The 22,165-nt window shown below is 47.1% G+C and overlaps 1 protein-coding gene across 3 annotated transcripts in view; it reads left to right on the top strand.

Moving 5' to 3' along the window:
- pdzrn3b (PDZ domain containing RING finger 3b) overlaps positions 1-21,292 on the top strand; it is a 52,757-nt gene extending 31,465 nt beyond the window's left edge. For 2 of the 3 annotated variants that reach the window (XM_062463731.1, XM_062463721.1), the window contains 7 exons: positions 15,418-15,671; positions 16,225-16,312; positions 17,780-17,878; positions 18,195-18,257; positions 18,363-18,464; positions 18,621-18,737; positions 18,943-21,292. In XM_062463731.1, coding sequence (XP_062319715.1) covers positions 15,418-15,671; positions 16,225-16,312; positions 17,780-17,878; positions 18,195-18,257; positions 18,363-18,464; positions 18,621-18,737; positions 18,943-20,475 — 2,256 coding nt within the window. In that variant the 3' untranslated portion in view covers positions 20,476-21,292. Of the gene's footprint in view, positions 1-5,311; positions 5,656-15,417; positions 15,672-16,224; positions 16,313-17,779; positions 17,879-18,194; positions 18,258-18,362; positions 18,465-18,620; positions 18,738-18,942 lie in introns of those variants that run through there. The other variant, XM_062463739.1, reaches the window with a different exon arrangement.
- The last annotated feature ends 873 nt before the right edge of the window (positions 21,293-22,165 follow it).

The following is a 22,165-nucleotide window of genomic DNA, read 5'->3' as shown; positions in this document are numbered from 1 at the left end:
CTGTAATGTAATGAGATGTGTCCTGAACATGGATGCTGCCTGTAACTCTCCTGTCACAGTCCTGTCAGACAGACATGACAGCCCCCTTGGGAATACACAGATGCTGATTCAGCTTCTTTGAGCCATGGTCTCCTCACTCACTGTCCCACCTCAGCATAGCTCTGCAGCCTTGCTTTATGCACTCACCCCTCAGTGCCTCTCTCCCTACATCTTTACTTTCCATCATTTCTCTCTACTCCCATGAGGCATGGCGACAGAGCTGGCAGGTCTGTCACCAGGGCTGATGGGTAATGAGCTCCTGACAGGAGCCAGTGCCCACATATGCACCACTGGCTCATTCATGTGAGGCCGGGGGCCCCACCACAGAGCTGCACCAGCAGGCTCAGCCCTCAGCACAGGAGAGAAAAGATGAAATATGAGCTCCTTTAATATCCCACCTAATAAGTTTGTTGACAAGCACCATGAGTTACCTCATGGAGGAATAGCATGGCATTTGGATAATTAGCTGTAAACAGTTTTTATGATACCTTGCCAGTGGGCAATTGCTCTAGAATGTTTATAGTAGCAAAGGTTAGGTTGTGATTGTTTGGATGACCTGTGGTGGTCGCTTATTCAGTCTGTGGCAGAGGTCCTGGGTCAGTGCAGAGCAGAGCAGGGGGCAGACCATCAACCACAGCCACAGTCACTCCGTCAACACAAGCCCCTTATTTACATTCAGATCCATCTCTCTCCCCTGTGTGAAAACCCCAGACAGCAGCTCTGAGCCACTCACACAATCAGAAAGGCAGATTGCGGTCGTGTATTCTCTCGTGTGAACACTGTTGTGTCTGTTTTTGCCTGAGAACCGTGGCTCACTGTGTGTAGAGTAACTTAAAAGTGGTGGATCTGCTTTCCTATCTGGCATCAAGTTTGATATTTTTATCAGATATGGCAGTGTGTTTTCTAGAGTGATTGTGTTTGGTTTTCCCATATCCCACATGATTGTGCAGTAGACCAAGATAGTGATATTGTTGTTAGCTCCTGCTGAGTACATGCTGTTGAGGCAGCAGTGCCGTTAATAGGAAAATTGTGTGTAGAATGATACTTTAAAATTGAAAATAATATCTCCAATAAGTGATTGTACCACAGGTTTTGTGTTTGCTGCTTTTCACATTACTGGAAACATATCATTATTTCATTATTGAGGACATCATTTTCCCCCTAAAATGAATAAATGTTTTATATTTATCATCTAGAGAGTTGGTCATGCCAGCCACACATACAACCTGCATTGGACTAGCAGTAGCAACTAACCAACTCCTATATTGACATACTGTGTAGATTTACTGTGGTCACATGCCCCTTTAGCACTCTGTAGCCGTGTCCCTACACAGCCAGTTGTAGTGTTCAGTTGAAAGAGATGGCATGGCTGGTTAAGCTGTGCTGGATCTCATTCCCTGGCCAGGGTCCCTGCTGGACCCGCATCTGTGGCTCAGAGTGAAGCTGACAGCTCTCTGATGAATAATACACAACCTGGTGTTCCACAAGTAAACACACACACATCAACATACAGTACACACGGGAACACACTCTCACATGAGCCACAAAGGCATGGAATAGAGCACAGGGACTCCAATTACCCCCTCCGTTTGGTGTCCATCCTCCTGCTCTCACTCTATCACTCTTTTGGTCTATTTTGCTCTATTTGGCTCTATCTTTCTCTTTATTACTCTCTCGCTCTCTCGCGCTCTCTCACACTCTCTCTCTCTCTCTCTCTCTCTCTCTCTCTCTCTCTCTCTCTCTCTCTCTCTCTCTCCCTCTCTCTCTCTCTCTCTCTCCCTCCCTCTTTCTCTCCCTCTCTCTCCCTGTCTCTCTCCCTCTCTCTCTCGCACGCCTCCCACCCTCTCCTGCTGATGTTGCATTGTCAGAGTGTGAGAAGGAGCTGTCCATCAAGCCTTTCAGTGTTATCACCATCAGGCTCCACACTCCCCACACTTCTCCACGTCCTCACCCTCTGAACCCAGTCTCAACACCAAGCTGAGGCCCTGCTCTGTCTCTCTTTCTCTCTTTTATCTCTCTCTACTCTACTCTTTCTATCTCTCTCTCCCTCCCTCAGACACACTCTTTCTCTCTCATCCTCTCACGTAACATTTGGTCCACGCTCAGGTCTAACGACCGTGCTTCTAAACTCTTGGACGGTCGATCGGTCCCCAAAGGAGAGAATGATAGCCTGACATTTTCATGTGTGGCGTGTTGAAATGTCAAGGTCAGCTTCCATTAACTCCGTGGCTGGGTAAAGACCCTGGGAGAGAGGTACTGCCCGGTTGCTAAGCTTTGATAACCCTGTTAAGCACTACTGGGGATCAGCACCAGGGCTGCCTGAGGTCCACACACTGTTAACCCTGCCCTAGAGCCTCCAGTCAATCCTTAATTAGTCAAATTAGAGTCAAAGACCGGTCAGCTCACTGACTGTAAATATATGCCAGTGGTCACCCACTGTTCCACGTGTGGTCTGCGCAGTCCCACTCTATATTTATTCATTTAGCAGACACTGTTATCCAAAGCGGCGTGCCTCAAAATTGCTTAAATTAAGCACTCTGAAGATCCGGTAAAACAAATGTAAATGATTGGAGGGCGAGAAAAGACAGGGATGTGTCGGCAGTGTTTCAGTCAAGAGAAGGCTTAAGTGATTGGTCAGGAGTTTGGTAGTGCGTGTGGCAGGCAGCAGAAGTCACCGGATCCCTCTGTTGCTGTAGTTAAAACCTCAACTGGTAAACTGGGTCCACTGGGACAACAGAGCGCCCATGAATATGAATGAGCCAGCCAAGCGTTCTGCCAGCACAGGGGAGCTGCTCTGGGAAAGGACCTCACAGTTAATTAGGAGGGGGGGACAGTCGCCCCTCAAACCTGCCTCGTCTGTCTCCATCCACCTAGAACCCCCCTCCACCAACACCACCACCTCCCCCAAACCCCCCAGTGTTATGATGACAAGCCACATGACATTATTACTTTAGGTGTGACTTGTTAACAGGGTTCTGTGTGAAGGCAGTTTGACCTACTGTGCGTTTCTCTAATGAAGGAGAGTTGAGCTGTCTTTCTCTCCTGAGTCCACGGGTCAAATGTTTGAAGGCTGTTTGTCCCAAAAGGACAGGTTCCACAGTCCCCATGCACAGGGACAGGGATACAAATAAGCTGTTGTCAAGGCAACAACTGATCAGTGACAAAAAAAAAAGGAAATTAATGAATTCAGTGACAGCATTCTGGAGCACTTGTTCCGTCCGACAATCCAAACAGTCTCTGTCTGAATTCTTCATGTTGGATAAACTATGGATTCAGTGTTCTATGTTCTTTTCCATGCTTTAAAATAAAAATGAGTAAAGAGGATCTTCTCGAAATCATTCCTTTATCCCAGCCTTAGGCTCCCTATGACGATAGAGAAGATGAACATAATAATAATATGTTCTATGGTGCTCACATTGCCAAGCACTCCACACAACCAAGACTCAGTTAATCACACAATGACCATGGGGACCCAACCCCTGCTTTCAGTCTAAGTTTACACACAATTCGACTGATTATAATTGCAGCTCTTACCAAATAGAGGTATCCCTGCAGGTTGCCTGTGGCAGTCTTATTATCAGCACTCGTCAGCAGAGTGAAATGATCATATAATCTCTGTTGTTAAAACATGCACCATCTTTTGAAAACCACAACGGTGGGAAAGGAGATGATTATCCGCGAGCTGTTCCTCAGCGGAGACGGGAGATGAAGAAACTGACAGGATGGCGCAGACGCTAAAAACAGAGGTCTTCCTGTTGGAGGAGGATTGTGGTGCAGAGCAGCCAGGGCTGCTGGCTGATAGGCATCTGTGGAAACATCTGGGCCAGAGGAAACCCTCTGCTCCGTGCTCATGAACCAGTGTCAACACCAGGAGGCCCCTCGGGAGCCCCACCTCTCCCACCATGTCCTACATCCAGGTCCGGGAGCCAAACACTGGGACTCACCTCAGACTAGCATCGAGAGCAGAGCGGATATGGGCTGGAGCCCTGCAGACGAGTGTCTGAAATAATATTTCCTTTGTTGATAACCTTCCCTCTGACAGGCGGGGAATGGTATCCTGGCTGGGAGGGCGATGGAGGGGGTGAGAATGTCAGAGTGGCCCTCTCTCGGTGATGTTACCATGGATTGTCACGCCATCCATAATGACATGTCACGTCATGCGCCTGGACATGCTGTAGGACTTTGGGATGGGTGTGTGTGTTGTGTTTGGACTGGCGTCGAGAGACTACATTTCCCAGCCCGCTGGGTGCAGGCATGTTGGTCTGCCTGCCAAGTGACATCAGACTGGACGAGGTGGTGTGTCGGTAATTGCGTGAGCGGGGAGTACAGTAGCGCTGCCTAGACAGAAGCACTCTGTTTTTGGGAGCACCCTGACGCCCCTGGGTCGTAATACGCAAGGCCACCCGGCGCCCTGCTCGTTGGCACTAATTGGCATTTGGGCTTGGTTGGCTGCGTGGCACCAGAGTGGAGGGCAGGGTTGATGCCAGGTCTGCGACATCGGAGATGACCCTTTGTCAGATGCCGCTCTGCTGAGAGCAGCCCCCGACTGGGACTGGGACACGGCGAGAACGCAGAGAATGACATGTCACTTAGCATCAGATGGTCTGCCGGATGAAGCCTGCTCTCTATGACGGTGAAGTCTGAGGTAAACATCCAGGCTGCTTCTTTTTTTTTTTTTTTGGCTGTTATCCTACATACATTGGGAGAGAATGGACACTCTCTGACAATGCAAATGCCAAAGGTCATGATAATAAAGACTTCATTCAGCAGAGGACAGGGAAATATCCATTCTATACTATCTAATCTCCTCCTTTCATGAGAAAGTATTTCATAACTTTTCTCCCTAATCCTTAGATAGAAACAAAGGACTCCAATCCTCTTTTCATAGGGCTGACTTCATTGTCACACTTCAAATGTTCAAAAGGAATTGTGGAGCTGTTATGAATGACACGCTTCTCTGACCCCTTGAGAGTCATGTTTGCTTGCTGTGAACACAAAAAAAGATTCTGTGTCACTCACTTTGTCTTGGCAGAAAATAGACGCTATGAGTTTTAATGAATGCTTCTACATTAAGCATAGTTGGCACTTACTTTCTACCTTTATTGACTCACCCCATTTTTGTGGAGCAGCCCCCCTCATGATTATTCAATAAGCAGACACTTAATATGCATGAGGGGGTGTCTCTAGACTGTGTGGTGGCGCTAGCCCCAGCAGGCTTAACAGAGAGCAGACGCAGCTCAGAGAGCTAGGGAGTGTGTGTGTGTTACTGAGGGACAGACTGAGAGTGTGCTCCCTCTCAGTCAATCACACATACACGCAGGGCAGCCTTTATGTCAATCTAAAAGCTAAACCTAAAGCCAATTCCTGGACTTGAGAGTAGGGACAAAGAGCAGACTTGTGTGGTCAAGCTCTAAGTGAGGCACTCCAGAGAAGGAAAGACAGTAAGAGACAGAGAGAGAGAGAAGCAGAACAACATATCTCCCCATCTCTTCCTGCCTGTCTGGCTAGAGGGGAAGACTGGATGGTGAGACCCCTCTCTCCTCCATGATGGGATGCAGCCTTTGTACCCTGCAGAAGCCACAGGAGCAGTACAAACTGCTGTATGAAGTCTGCCAGGTAGGCTTAACTTGTTCCAACCGTCTCTTCATGGAACTTGGTACAGAACTGTGGGAAGAAACTTTGCTGAATGTTGCTTTTCTAGTTAAGTGTACTGTTTTTCAGAATTCTATTTAGTCAAATTTCTTATTTGGCAGAATTATTTTCAATTTTGTTTTGTTTTTAGATGATAGTTGTAGAGCTTCTCCTCTGGCATCAGACTTGTTTTCTTTGCTCTGGCTTCCCTGATGTTCTCACCCATGTGTGTGGTTTGGATAAGAAGGGCAGAGCAGAACAGAACAGAGTATAGCAGAATAGGGTGGAGTGGTGACTGTCTGGCTTGCCCCCTTCGGGGCATCAGTGTGATCTCTGTGCACAGGGTCAGGGAGAGGTGAAGATCTTTAGTTAAAGAAAGGATGATGGAGTGACAAGGCTCTGAATGTATCTTTTAGTGTGTGCTGACCACACACCCACCTCCTCATTGTCAACGCAGTGCTGACTTTGTCATTTCTGCTTTTAACCCCTGTTTGAATTCATCGAAAGTTTATGTTTAACACTCTTACTTGCTTATTTTGCACATTCTTTTCTAAAGAAATAGACAAGGCATGTTATGTACACTGTACAAAAAGAGGGTATGTTTTCATTCGAAATCCCTTTATCGTTTTTGGAATTCTGATGCAAAGTTTATTTGTACAAAGGTTATCTGTAAAGAATGGGCTGTTATTCCTTTAATATTGTTATACAATATGATATGTGTGCTATGTGGCTGTGCTAATGGTCTTAATGCACAGAAATGAACCCCAACCATAACTTAACAAAATACATCAATGATTTTAAAGTTTTATTGTCTGACTCGGGTACTGATTTCAAAAATCATGGCATGGAGATCTACTTTTTAGCCGTAAGAAACAGAAGCAGGAGAACTCTGCCGAGCGAGGAACGATGTGCGGGAGTCATCCACCATCTCTTATCACTTCTCTGACAACCGTCTTGTCCTCATTTGAACTGCATCTGAAGCAGCTGTCTGCTCCCTCTGCTGACATCAGATGCTCATCTCAAGGTAGATCAAGTTGTATTGTATTTTTTAAACATTTTTTAAACAACAAACAATGAAAAAGTTCCTTGGGTAGAGAATTGCTAGCCCGAATGCTGAGCACGGTGTGTAGTCTGCTCCATGCCCAGCAGAGGGGGTTTCTCGTGAAGTTCTTTGGGGTATGTGACCATTCTGTCCTCTTCTCAGACTCCCGCTGTCACAGAAATCAACCCACTCTCCCAAGAACGGTTCCTTCATCTTTAGCCTTTTTGCTGGGATCATGTTTAATGACGAAGATCCTGTGTGTTCTAGGCACCAGACAAAGCAGTGGTTCAAAGCGTAAGACTGAGACAGACTTTGTTGTATTCTTGAGAGGAGAGCAGCGTGTTCTTGTTCCCCCTGCTCATCCATAACGGGCGGCGCCCGTGTTGTGTTGTCCTCTTATCACGGCAAACGACATGCCCATTTTGGGAGCAGGCGGCTGGGTGGCTCGTGGCTGGCTGGAGGAAGCTAATGAGGCTCTCTGTCTGTCTTCCTCGTTATCCCCCAAAACACTGCTCTGCCCCATTAGTGGGAGATGACAGAGGAGTCTCAGCTTTGGGTCTGCAAATCGCCTTGCTTTGATCATGCCAGGGCCGCCTCTAAAATGACTAAAAGGTTTCCGCGAAGGGTGGGGCTGCTTTTTTGAGATGCTCAATGGATTCTGGCGATGTCAAACAGCCGATGTTGGGATCAGAAAGGAGCAAAGCCCCCCACCCTCCACCTTCCCCCTGCCTCGCCTCTCCCTTCCCCCGTCCCAAACTGAAGATGGCAGGCAGAATATGTTGTGGGGCAGGACTGTTCTGTCCCTTTGTCCTCCTCTCACCTCGGTCACAGCAACTCTGTCATCCTGCCTGTCAGTTGTGCTTGATTGGCAGGCTGTTTGCTGCTGGGGTCCTACTGCTGGTCATATGGCATCCCCCTGCGTTGCCAATGACCCCGGCAACCACAGCTGTCTGCCTGAGCTGGGACAGAGCACACTGAGCAAGTTTACACTAGTTCACTTAGCTAGCACCAGACATGCCTCACAGCAGCATCACAGAATACACCTGATATTCTCTAGATGTCTTGTCTGTGTGAAAGTGTGAATGTCTGACACTTTGAACCGAGCTCTGAATGTGACATTGCCAGAATATGGCAATTTGACTTTCCATGCAGTATAGAACAGCTCTATCTGTCTCTGGTTCGCTTAATCGAGTACCTGCTTTAGGGTGGATTGTTCTATTTTTGGCAGCAAACAGCCAATGGTGAAAGAGCAATATTCGTTAGGCTACGAAGAACCCATTAACAATCCACCATTGCACTGTCTCTAATTGAAAAGATAATGAAGTCTTTGTTGCTTGGGGCTTTTTGCGAGCATGGCCGCATGATGATGGATCAAGCGTAAACGTAAAAGTTAGATTTTGGTCACTCGCAATTTGGATAATTTGCTTTTGACGAGTACAACATAATGTCACATCCAATGAAAACAGGGCATTTCTATAGCAACTGCCTTTTGTCAATAAAAACCAGTAAAGTAACACCTCCGGGTGTTTGGGGTGAACTGTCAGGATATCTCTGCATGGGCCCTGCATGGTCAGCAGGCATGCTGCAGACCTCTGTGCCCTCTCTGTGTGAGGGCATGCATGCCTGCATCTGTCTGTCCTCATGCACACGTGCCCAAGTGCACACAGGCGCATGCCAATGTTTGTGACATGCGGGTGCCTTACTGAAGAGGGCAAAAGGGTGTGTGTAAGTGTGTGTGTGTTTGTCGGCCTGGGCGTGTGTTGGTAATGAATCTCCTGGAGCTGTGTGTGAAGTGTTGGGCGGTCAGGGAGGTCTGTGTTAGCAGGTTCATACAGTAGAGACCAGGCAGCAGCACTGCTACACTCCCTGATAGAACGCACACACACACACACACACACACACACAAACACACGGATGCTTTTGATCAGAGCTCCTGGCACTGCGCCCACTCTGCCCTCTTCCACTGCTCTCTAGAGACGTAGGGAGGCAGAACATTTCTACTGTCTCTCACACTCACTTAGCTTAAACTGCTTTAGATGGGGAAAACAGAACAAACACAGAGATGTGTTGTCTACCTACTGCATATATGTTTTGGATTTTTTTTTAATGTCGATGACGAATCACAAGAATTATTCATCTCTTGCCATGAAAATGCATGTGTCAAGGGGAATCAGAGGTAGTAGAATGTTCTCAGTCAATAATATTGGAGTTGAGGGACAGAGTGAGAGATGGTTCTGGGCAGCTTCCCTCCATAATAAGTTGACCTGGGTAACAGCTGTAAACCCCATGTTTCCTCCTCTAAGGCAAGCTCCATGCAGGGATTCTTTTGTCCGGACAGTGAAGGTAGAGAGCTGGGAACTCTACAGCCTGACAGTGGGAAGCTAATCTCACCAGAAGAGCCATGCAATAGCAGCGGCTCCTGTCTGTGTCTGTGTATTAGACCCTGAGCTTAATTAGAGCTCCAACACAAGCCAGCCATTGACGCTTTGACCCGGGCTGAATTATCCCTGCAGCCCCCTCTCTCGATGCCCATTACAGTCAGCCTGCTTGGAAATGGATCCATAGAATTAATCAGTGCAAAATATGTGACTGATTGGTTCAGTTGCTAAGTGATTCACATGTCATTTGATGTCAGACCCAGGTCTGGGTTATCTAAGAAGGAGATCTTCTTTGTACAGTATATAATGCTAATATTTACAGTAAATACTGATATTTCAAATTAGTATTGGATCGTCAAATGGAAACAATGCACGGTGGCAAAAGGGGGGGGGGGAATGTTTGACGTGTCTCCACCCAGACAGACGAATGAGATGAAAATATTTGTCCAACATGGCCCTGACCCCCACTGACAGGACCCCTGTCATGAAAGCAGCCATGACAGAAGGAGCAGCAGAGCCGGTGCGCTCGCCTCTGCCTCCTGTCTGGTAATGAGGCTTGACAGAGGCAGGGTGGAGAAACAAAGCCGTTAGAGCCGGGGGGGGGGGGGGGAGGCAGGGGGGAGGCCCAGTCGGGCCAGAACTGTGTGTATAATAACAGGCAGGTTCACCCTGGTGCGCCTCCACATCTGTTCAACACTGGAGCAGGTGGCTAGCAGCCACAGGGGAGTGCTCACTCCAGCCCAGGCTGGCTCCCTGCTCTCTCCACACTCCACCCCGGCACATGCCACATGGCACCGGGGGTGGGATCAGTCACAGCACGGATACAACACAGACAGACACAACAAACGCGCCCCGCGCGAAGAGTGTAGGACACACTGTGGGGGAATTAAAAGCCAATGTCATGACTATATTTACAAACACGACAGTCGACAGACTAAACACAGGAAAGATAAGCCAGACCTTTGGTGTTCACCCACGGTGAAGTGTCACAGGTGAAATAGACCCGGGCAAAGGCTCTATGTTATGTACAAAGGGGGGGCAGTTACTGTTCAGTGGAAGCTTTATGTGAGGTCAGTGTGACGCATTACTCTTCCTCCGCTGTTGAATGACAGGACATGCTCTCTGGACCCACTCCAACATTTAAGACATGAACACCTGAGGTTGTTCCAATGACACAGATGATTTCCTTTGACACAAAGGCCCCGCCAATGTCAGAAATTGAAAGACTCTTGGGGACACCGATGGGAATGTAGATAGATAGACACAGGCTGGGCTGATCGTTATAACAGCACACATCTTGACCACACAGAACTCTGTGATATGTGATCCTCTGTGACAGATCAATCATTTTGGATAGGTTATCTAATAAAGCTGCTAACAGGTGCAATATTAACTCAATATATATGAACTCAGTAGCACTGTACAGTTAAGAATCCATAGAGGGTTTATAAACACCTGACATTACAAAGAGCTTTATAATGTAAATGTAAAATGTAAATGTCAGACATCAGACAGGACCTGATGAAGACATCAGATGGCGTGTGTGTGGGTACACATGTACCCCATAAATAGAGCGAGGCGTCCCCTGTGTGTGTACACCCCGTCATGAATAAAACATCTTGACAGAGGGCCGTAAGTACTTATTAAAGAGCACCAAGAAGCAGGGGCCATTTTGATGCAGATGATGGAGGGTCATTATTCCTCATTATCTGGCTTGCAGAGTGGAGCCTCCCAGAGCACTCATTCAGCACAGGGCCCTGCCTACAATCCCAGCCTGGTGTTCTTATGAATATGGAGGGAGGCCGGGTGTATGTTTGACTGTGACCTGCGAAAGCGGGCCACCTAGGACTCAAATCTAGGATCCTCCAACGGGGGGGGGGGGGGGGGGGGGGGGGACGACTTTCTTTTGATGTCCCTTTCAACCGACAATCACTGTGTGATTTGGCTGTGTGCCTTTACTCACGGTCATATTTGAATGGACAAGCCCATCGCTATTGTGCATGTTGGATTTCCTGTCGCTTGACTGTTGAGGGGCTCCCTAAGACGATGATGGCCTAATATGAACACACACAAACAGCATGTTGCTAGAGCACCTGTCTTGTAGAGTGTATATCATCTATAACAGAGCTGTTCGCTTTCATTGGGCACTGTGGGAGGCACTGGAGGAACTAGATAGGTAGACCATCTCGTCTGCTTTGCTCATTAGATGGGTTGATTAGATGGAGTGATTTGGGTATTTGATTGATGTAGTGTCATCAGAATGTCCAATGCTTTAATCAGATTGGGAGAAAGTAAATAGTAGTGTCTTTTTCAGCCTGCCATGCCTGTAGGAACCATTTGTTTTCTGCAATTTCGTCCGTAATTGTCGGTAAGCCTTCTAGTTGCTGTAAATAAAGACTGCTGTGTTTTAAGTCTTTGAGCAGCGCAAATGCATACACGTTCTCTAAAACCAAGCTTCCTGAGTTGGACTGCTTTTTGTGGAATGGTAAAAGGTGAAATAAAAGACAGATTAACTGTGGTTTCAGGCTGAATTGACCCGCATTCAAAACTCTTCCACTGCCACTCAAGTGCTATAGGCCCACTGAAACTAAGCCTTCAAGTCTTCTTTCTCTCTTTTCTCTCTTTTCTCTCTTTTCTCTCTTTTCTCTCTTTTCTCTCTTTTCTCTCTCTCTCTCTCTCTCTCTCTCTCTCTCTCTCTCTCTCTCTCTCTCTCTCTCTCCCTCTCCCTCTCCCTCTCCCTCTCCCTCTCCCTCTCTCTCATTCTCTCTATCTCATCACGTCAACCCTCTCTGTTTGTAATGTGCCGACTGCATAATGTGCTTAAGGAGTGAATCGGAGCAGAAAGGGAGACTTTAGAGGAGAAAGGAGGCTGCTCTGCTCCTGGCCCTGTGAGCTGCTGTCTATAGATTGAGCTTCCCAGGGTTTCCTGACGTTCTGCTATTCAAGGAAACTTTCACCATGCTGGACAGACTTTCTATTTCATTCACCCCTTTTTTCTTACAGTTCCTCTTCAATTATGTTCTTTTTTATGTATATATATATATATTGAAACCCATTTGTTGATGATCTAATTTGTCACATTTCAGATGTTTTCAACACATCATGTGGCACACCTTCGATGACATAAAAGTGTCAAGCCTCACAGAGCTGACAGAAAAGTTTTTTTGGCAGCAAGTCAGCAATTAGAGATAGATTAATACACACGCATGCCCACACACACTCACACCTGCGAAGGTCTTAATCTGGCCGGATTAGCATTCCAGCGGTGAGTCAGAGTGTGAGAGTGACCATGTCAGCGTAGCGTGGCTGTCTGCTGTTCCTGATTACCCTCAGGACGTAGCGGGCTACCAACAACTTGATCAGAGATTCACAAATACGGCCCACTAAGAAGATCAAATGAGTTAGTTACCCTCCATACAGGCATACACACTTTAAATTCAGGTTTTGGAACCAGAGAGAAATAGAAGACTTCTCATATATATCTCCATAGTGATTTGATGTGTTCATCAGAGGGCTTTGAGGGTTTGGCTGAATGAGGGCCCCTGGGAGTAACACACCAGGCAGATGATTCTTACCTCATTACTATTCCTTTTAAGACGGAGCGTGCTGCCCTCCTGTCATTCAATAGGATTTTCCAGAGGGGGTGTGAAATGTTTAAACAATCATTTGGAGATGCCAGTCATTGCTGCTTTGTGTCAGCAGACCAATTGAGTGTTTGGAATTTCCCTATGCAATTTGCCCATGCATTAGACTTTGTTTACAGCTAAGAAATTTTAGAGCTATATCTGCTGATTTGTTCTGATGAAATGTTATAAAGAATTGTTCACTGCTCCTTCCTAGCATGTGTTTTGTGGAGTGTGTAGTTTTGCAGGCTAGCTGCAAGCCCTCTGTTTTGAAGAAGGTACCGGGTAAAGAGTTCACTAATCAGCATGTTGGCTTGCAAGTGAGACATACTGTGTTTGCTTGTGTGTTTAAGTTCTGTGTAGTTTTGTCATTGCGCTATGCAGCGCAGCGCAGGATTGCTCCATGTCAGAGGTGAGAGGGGGGGGATAGGGGTGGTGGGACACCCTCACTGACTCAGAGAGACTCGCCCATTCAGGGCACTGAGGCAGAATACTCAGAGCTCTCCTCGAGGGGCCAAGCTTTGTCTCCGGGTCGCTGCCTTCAAGGGCCACTGAGATTCCTGGGAAACGAGGCGAGAGAAACACACACACACACACTTCTGCTCCCTGTCTCAGCTGATCTGAACCGTCACAGTCCATTCTGAACCATCACAAGAAAGTAGGGGAAGAGAGGAAGAAGAGTTTCCATGTGTTTATGCGTGGAAGTACTCAATGTCTCATAAATATGCTTGTGTAGTTTTCTTTCCATTTTGATTGTGCAGAACCCTCTCATTCCATGAACATTCCATAATTCTGTGTATAATTAGTCAATAACAATTTCACATTGAGGAAGCTATTACTTTCTAACCAGGTTAAGATGTAGGAAAAGAGGAAGTCGAAACCATTGGAGATGATCCAATTATCCTGCAGGCTGGGATTAGCATTAATCCTCTCTGGTTATTAGTGGGCACATAACCTCTTCAAAAGTTAAAGTGAACAATTTCCCCTTCTCACTCTGTCCTTCCCTCTATCTCCCTCTCTCTCCCTCCATACCTCAAAACTCAGTGACAATTTGGGTGACAATTTAGCAGATTGAGATTCCCATAAATACAAGACTGGGTATTATATATAAACTAAGCAGACTGCAAATATGATCCAGGACAAGAGTAGCTAGACCTGTTCTGCAAATATATTTTTATTTTTAGGATCATGGTGAACATTACTGCTATAAGTGCTGTCACATGGCATCCCAGATAAGTCTAGTAAACTGCTGCTGTGAATTAGAATGAGACTAACATGGCCAGAGGAAACGGTATTCAAGCTTCTGAAAATTAATCCCCAAATGTGTTTATGTTTGTCCATGTGTGTGTAAGTGAAAGAGATTGCTAGAATGGGTGAAACAGATGAATAACATTCTATATGTATTCCTACGTATGTGCAGACTAGGTTCAACCATGTTGCATCACCTTTGAGTTTCTCTGAATCATGCAAGTTTTCATCATATCTTCGTCACACGCTGCTGGCCCTAGTCTTGCTTCTTTGTGGGTATGTGTGTGTGTTTGTGTGTGTGTACGTGTGTGCATGTGTGCATGTGTGTGTGAATAAGGAGCGTGACAAGCCTGTGAAATGAGAAGAGCCCGGGGCTTAGATGTTATCAAAGCTTCCACACGTCCAGGAATCACAAACCAACAAATTCCAAATCCTGTGCTGATTGAGAGCGGAACTGGCTGAAACTCTGTTGAAGTGCAGATAAGCCAAGAGGCGGTCTGTTGACGCAGGGTGCACAGCGCTGGTTGCAGGAGGACCCATCTCTGGTGTTCTCCTTACCTCCTTCTGAAGGCTCCCGCACCCCTCTCTGTACCCTCTGCTGGATTCTTCTAACTGAGAGTGTAGCGGAAGATCCGGTGGCACGTTCTATTCATGCTGAGGATGTGGAGGGTATGTGCTCCTCATTCATCAGAGCTGAAGAGGATTGGCTTTAGTGGCTCATCTAAAGTTCATTTGCCTCTTCTCGCTGACACTGTAGCCTGTTCATATTAATCTTCCCAGGTTAACATACTGCATCCACGCTGTCTCTCAAAGGAGGTCAAATTTTCCCCTGCTGAGAAATTACTTAGCTAAATGAAGCCTCCTCCATGTAGCTCACTCTAACAACCTTGATTAATTAAAAAGGACCTCTTTCTAATTAAGGTCCTATCCATCTTAGTCGGGCGCTAACCCTGTATCAGAGACTGTAATAAGTCATTGCGTAGCTGGAATACTGCTCCACTATTTGTGTGCAAAAGGAAATATACTCATCCGACAAATATGGTTTAATCATCCATTATATTATTTTATTAATGAGCTTTTATATACAGAACAGGTTTTTTTTTATCTACCACATGGATGTACATTTCTTTAAAGGTACAATAGGTACCTCTGAGAGTTGTTCAGCAACACAGACAGCTCAGTGTCAGTGAAATGTCCATTTCTATTATTTTTTTGGGAGTGATGCGCTACTTTCCAGCCTATAACGTTCCAGCAATCTTGTTCCAGCCAAGCTCCTATAATGAGTATGACCTATTGCAGCATTAACTGTAGTTTCTTGTCAGAAGAAAAAGGGGGATTTCTATAGGAAACTCAATCCAAAGTTAATTTTGGACACTCATCAGAGAGACAGCACCGCTAGACACCTGGCCCTGTCAAACCCTAACCCTCTCCTTCTTGTGTTCCTGTGTCTGTTTAGGTCAACGGGAAGGACCTGTCCAAAGCCACCCATGACCAGGCGGTGGAGGCCTTCCGCACTGCCAAAGATCCAATCATGGTTCAGGTGCTCCGCCGTGCCCCTCGCCCCAAACCTGCCAACCCCGGCCCCGACACCCAGGTGGTGGACATCAGCACCCAGACGGACATCACCTTCCAGCACATCATGGCCCTCACCAAGCTGCCGGCCTCCAGCCCCACCATGGCTGTGCTGGAGCAGTACCTGCTGCCGGAGGAGTGAGTCCCAGCCCTCCTCGCTTCAACACCTCATCACACGTGTTCATTCTTGCTCACTGTTATCTTTCACCTTGCCAGTTAAGATTGAGACTATGTAGGCTTCTGGTTCAGCAGGAGATATTGGTTTTCATGCCGAGTTCATTTAAATGCTACAGCGGACATGCTCTAGGGGACACATGGACACATTAAGATAGCCTTGTTAATTAGTGTTTGCATATTGCATTGGATGCTGTAATCTACTTTGTCTCTATGGATGGCCATGAGCCTAGAGAGAAGTGCCCACAGAGAAGCGGAAACAGTTGCCCTTTAATAATCCATCATGATTCATGTAATTCATTTGAGAGACAAATTAAAAACATGGCATGCTAATTTCAGATTAACCCCAGGCCGTAGACGCATCTTAACTTGATTCAAGTTTGGACTTGGAGAAAGTAACCTGATTACTTCTTTTTCCTTTCTCAAACAACTCCCCATCTAGTCAGACAGTTTTATTAGTTTACAGTGGTCTGTCTATTTCCTAATTTTTCCATGTATTGTTGAATCCCTTTCCTAGGCACCCCCCAGGCCATGCATACTTCGACCCCAATGTTTTCCTGGAGGGCATACAGCAGGAGATGGAGCGCGAGGAGCTGGAATACGAGGTTAAACAAATGTTCCTCTCTTTTCTTTATATCTTTCCCAGTCTCTCTCAGTCCCTCTCTCCCTGTCTCTTTCTCAATAAAGATGTCCATTCAGACAGCTGACGCCATATTCCTCTTGCTGTCCCATCAGTGGGGCTGACTTAGCCTCCGTGACTCCAGCTCAATGGCTCTGTTAGTCACCGCACGGTCTCCTCCTCCAATAGATCCCGGTTATTGATGAACCCCACGCTCACTGTACCCTGCTGAAGACTCGGCCATGTAGGCCAGGCAGGAATCCAGTGGCTTGTTTGTTCCGCAGCGTGCCCCGAGCAGATGCGAGACGGTGACATCGTTACTTATTCGTGACAACTGCTAATGCGTCTTTTTGCAGGGACGCTTGTCACAGAGGCCCTGGCTGGAGATCATGTATAGTGGATAATTAGATGGCACAGATAATAGAGCCAGATTGATGGATCTGGTGATGCACATTAACGGCGGCTGGATGGGGTCGTGGTGAGGATTTAGAAGGACGGTATTGACTGAGAAGGGCTTTTCGGGTGCTCCTCAGATGACCCCTGCCAACCCCCACCGCCCTACTGCAGCACATTAAGCACAAAGCAGCAGAGAGCAGTCCAGCCTGGGCAGAGACAGGCTGATGCACAGCAGACAGGCTGGTCCTGACCCTGTCCTAGACCCAGACACCAGCTCCTGTAGCCTCCCTCTGTAGATCAGGGTTGTGGTTATCTTTCTCCTTCAGTGTATTATGGCACAGGGAAGCATTATGCAACAATTAAAGGCCTTATTATGTAGTTCCCTAAAGAAACCATTGAGCGGCGTGGACATGAATCAGGATTAGAAGGCAGAGCCTTTTGAGGGGCTTTGTCACGAAAAGCCACTGAAAACAATAATATTAAATTGTTATGTGCTCCAACAAGATCTAGTATTTCTGTCGTACAGTACCGTACGGTACTTCCCCTTCCTGCATGTGTCTAAAATACTTTGAAGCTTTTCTACAAAACCCTGTCTGAGGATTCTGTTGTGGATTAGGGCAGATTTCAGTAGTCAGCTGCTGTGGTTCTGGCTATTTGGTTAACCCACTGCCCACTCCTGGCCCGTGCCCTAAGGCACAGCGCAGCTCCTATCAGTGTCTGCATCTTCAAGATTACAGGTGTTGACAAGTGACAAACGGGCCTGTGCTCAGCTGAAAGGCGGGGACCCATCTGTCATGCTGTCACTGGGTCAGTGGAGGGACACAGCCCCACCTGCACCCAGCTGGAGCTATCATTACTGGGAGGGATTGATGCGTCTTTTTTGGTCCATGATCCCATACTGAAGCCAGTATTGTTTGTGTGAATGTGTTGGTGTTGGTGATGGTGCGTTCCTAGACCATGTCAATAATGAACAACAGACACACTTTGTATTCAATCGATGCCGTTCAGATGGAGAGAGCGAGGTGTAACCCTTCGCTTGCGTCTTCTCTTGGTCTAGGAAGTGGATTTGTACAGAGCCAACATCCAGGACAAGCTTGGCCTGACCGTCTGCTACAGAACTGATGATGAGGACGAGACTGGCATCTATGTCAGTGAGGTACGTGAAGTTAAACATATCAAACTACAGAATACAGTCGGTGTGCAGTGAATGCATGCTCGGCTATATATCTTAGTCTTCTGTATCAAACTCAATTTATCATTGAATGGTTACAGACAGTCCAAGGTTACAGACAGCATGCTTCTGAATTTAAACATTATCACAACTCCCTGATTTATTTTACCTTCATTTATATGAAATGCCCCAAGGTGACACACTACTTTTATCTATTGAAGCACCATCATGATAAGTTGATGTGGAGAATCCTGATAGTCAACTCTAGAGCAGTACACCCTACCTTCTCCATTGTTTTCAGATTGATCCAAACAGCATTGCTGCCCAAGATGGCCGGATCAGAGAGGGGGACAGGATTATCCAGGTAAAGCCATGACTTACTTTACAGCAACCCATCCAACACCTTTATACTATAAAATATCAAAACTCCTATCTGATGATTCATCCCCCCCTGTCCTCTTCCCCCCAGATCAATGGCATAGAGATCCAGAACCGTGAGGATGCAGTAGCTCTGCTGACCAGTGAGGAGAACCAGAACGTCTGTCTCCTGGTGGCCAGGCCTGAGATCCAGGTAACACACAGCACAGCACCACAGCTAATCTACACGGATATGAAATCTGCTTCAGACGCACTCAATAGAAGCTCCTGGAAGCCTCCGTAGATGTGAGCTGAGGTGTATGGCCGTGTGAGTCTAATGACGCCATATCTCCATCGGTGTGTGTCTCAGCTGGATGAGGGCTGGATGGACGACGACAGGAACGACTTCCTGGACGACCTTCACATGGACATGCTGGAGCAGCAGCACCACCAGGCCATGCAGTTCACCGCCAGCATGCTGCAGCAGGTACACACACGCACGCGCGCCCAGTATTCCTTCAATCTTCCGCACATGTTCATCTGCATGTCAGTCGAAGTTGAACCAAGAGAGTCGATTGAAATATGACTCCAGGTGCCAAAAAGTAGTAGTCGATGTCAGAGTTATATGAACATAAATCCCGCGTGCGTGTGAGGACAAACGTAGGAATCCCTTCTGTTGTGTCTCCCTGCAGAAGAAGCGCGAGGAGGACGGTGGGACGACGGACACGGCCACGCTGCTCTCCACGCACCACGAGAAGGACAGCGGCGTCGGCCGCACCGACGAGAGCACGCGCAACGACGAGAGCTCCGAGCAGGAGAACATGGGCGACGACCAGACCACCGCCTCCAACACGCTGGGCAGCAGCCGCAGGAAGCTGGCCTACAGCCAGGACACCCTGGGCAGCGCCGACCTGCCCTTGAGCGGCGAGTCCTTCATCTCCGCAGACTACGCCGACGTCGACTTCCTGGGCATCCCCGCCGACGAGTGCGAGCGCTTCCGGGAGCTGCTGGAGCTGAAGTGCCAGGTGCGGAGCGCGGCCGGGCCGGGCCTGTACTGCCAGGGCGGGGGGGGGGCCTCCGAGCAGGAGGGCGTGGACAAGGAGCTGGAGCTGCTGAACGAAGAGCTGCGCAGCATCGAGCTGGAGTGCCTGAACATCGTCCGCGCCCACAAGATGCAGCAGCTGAGGGAGCAGTACCGCGAGTCGTGGATGCTCCACAACAGCGGCTTCCGCAACTACAACACGAGCATCGACGCGCGCCGCCACGAGCTCTCTGACATCACTGAACTGCCGGAGAAGTCGGACAAGGACAGCTCGAGCGCCTACAACACCGGGGAGAGCTGCCGCAGCACACCTCTCACCCTGGAGCTGTCTCCGGACAACTCTCTACGCCGTGGAGATCCAAACCAAGAGGAGGCCGGGGCTTCGGGCACTGCTGGCCTCAACATGAGGATCCCCAAGCCCCTGCTCTCTCCTGTCCAGGAGGCTGGAGGCGCCGTGAGAGGCAGGGCCTCTTCCTCGAAGGAGGCAGAGGGAGACCTGCAGCCAGACGGGAAAGAGCAGAACGTGCTGGGAGAGCCAAGCAAGCCTGGGAGGAGCTCGATGTTAGGGCAGAACCACTCCCCATACAAACATGCCCACATTCCCGCTCACGCACAGCACTACCAGAGCTACATGCAGCTGATCCAGCAGAAGTCCGCGGTGGAGTACGCCCAGAGTCAGATGAGCCTGGTGAGCATGTGCCGTGACCCAGTGAGCCCTGGGGATCTGGAGGCCAAGATGGAGTGGAAGGTGAAGATCCGCAGCGACGGCACGCGCTACATCACCAAGCGGCCTGTGAGGGACAAGCTGCTGAAAGAGCGTGCCCTGCGCATCCGGGAGGAGCGCAGCGGCATGACCACGGACGACGATGCCATCAGCGAGCTGAAGATGGGCCGCTACTGGAGCAAGGAGGAGCGCAAGCAGCACGCGGTGCGCGCCAAGGAGCAGAGGCAGCGGCGGGAGTTCATGAAGCAGAGCCGAGCTGACTGTCTGAAGGATCAGGCGAGCCAGGATGACAAGAAGGAGCCCAACATCATCGAACTGAGCCACAAAAAGATGAATAAAAAGAGGAACAAGAAAATATTTGACAACTGGATGACCATTCAGGAACTGCTGACCCACGGCACTAAGTCTCCAGATGGCACGCGAGTGTACAACTCTCTGCTATCAGTGACCACGGTTTAGAAGCCAGGAACACTGGCCCAGGAATGTAATGTACTGTAAATAGGACACTACCATTTGGGGTAGAGATTCCTGCCTCGTTCAATGTGGCAACATTTTGTAAATAGGAAATAGGAAAAGCCTTTTCTGAAGGAACTTTTGACCAAAGTGGTCTAGAGGTGCTCCACAGAGTGTTCCAAGGATGTACTTAGAAGATGAATCTGACAGGACAGATTTGAAAATGCTTTCAATAACCTTTCTATCTTTGTGCTTGCTATTTTGAATAATATTGGGTAATCTGTCTCTCAATATTTGGGTCTTTGAAAGGTTTTGTAAGTGTGTAAAGACTGTGTGCCATAAGTAAACAGCCGACATTTACATATTTTGTTTTGTTTTTAACAAGTTTTTTATAATCAGTATTTTACTGTTATACATGACTTATGCATATTGAAAGAAAATAATAATATTTACCTTCAAGGTCAAAGCATTATCCTTTTTGAGAGGGCTTTTGTAATTTAACCAAACATTATATTATTGTAAACAAACAGTTTTTAGTTTGAAGATATCAAAGGCGGCTGTATTCTTAACGTTATCAACAGTATCATCCAGCAACATGCCATCTGTTACATACTGTAGACTACCATCATTAAGTGATATCATTGTATATGTACAGTTAGAGGAGGAATCTTTCTGTGTTGTTGTTGAAGCACATTGTAGTCTCCTTGCCTTAGTAGGACTCCATGTATTAAGAGAAAATAACACATCTTAAAATCCATAGTAGTCTACACAATTCGATGTCTTGTAAAATGAGAGAAATAATAAATTATTGTTTTATATTTGATGAGCTTTCTAAGGTTTGTGTTAAGGGTTTCATTTGAAAATCAATAGTTGCTCTGGATGAATCAGATCCGTGCTCTGGATTTGAAATTAAATAGAAATTGATAGTGAATCTTTCATCAGAGAGAATTGTTGTGTTTTTTCATTCAGCCTCTGACCTGGAATCCTTGATTATGTTTCACAAATTGACTCAATTACAATCACTAAAGTAAAGATGAGGGATGAGGGATAGGGACTGTGAACCCCCGAAGCCTCTACAGTTTTTTCAGTTTCTATGCAAACTCACTGAAACACACACCTACTCTGTTTCCCCATCCTCACCCAAATATGCTACAAAATAGAGGGATTATGTACGAATGGATTCTAAGTAATAAACCAAATGCTCTATTAAGTGAGTATAGCCATGTTGCTGACTCAACCTCTCTTAAAGGTTGGCCCGGATAACTGAGCAGTTTAGAGGATTCAGCCTGTTCAAAGGAACACAAAAAAGGACTTCCAACTTGATGAACCAGATTACAGATGGACATAAAATGATGTTCCTAGTCAGTAGCTGACTGCTTACATAAATAATCCAATCTGCTGCTGGTCGTAGTTCAGAGGCATTAAAGGGTCAACTTCAGGCAGTAAAAAGGATTTAATACTAATATCTTGTCATGAAAAAAAATACTTTAGCATCCTTTTTTGATCTATGATTTAAATCAGCACAAACATTTTCGATGAAACCCATAATTGTAAAGGAGGCTGCCAACCATGTTGTATTGAATTGAATTAATTCTCTATCACGTAGTTTGATAAATAATAATGCACTGTCAGACCACCTGGACTAAAGTCTGTCCAAGTGGAATGTGCATAATGAGTTAGAAAGAGGGCAGCAGAG

Source organism: Osmerus eperlanus, chromosome 1, assembly GCF_963692335.1.
Source record: "Osmerus eperlanus chromosome 1, fOsmEpe2.1, whole genome shotgun sequence".
Classification (NCBI taxonomy): Eukaryota; Metazoa; Chordata; class Actinopteri; order Osmeriformes; family Osmeridae; genus Osmerus; species Osmerus eperlanus.
This window is presented reverse-complemented; position numbering and strand designations above follow the sequence as displayed.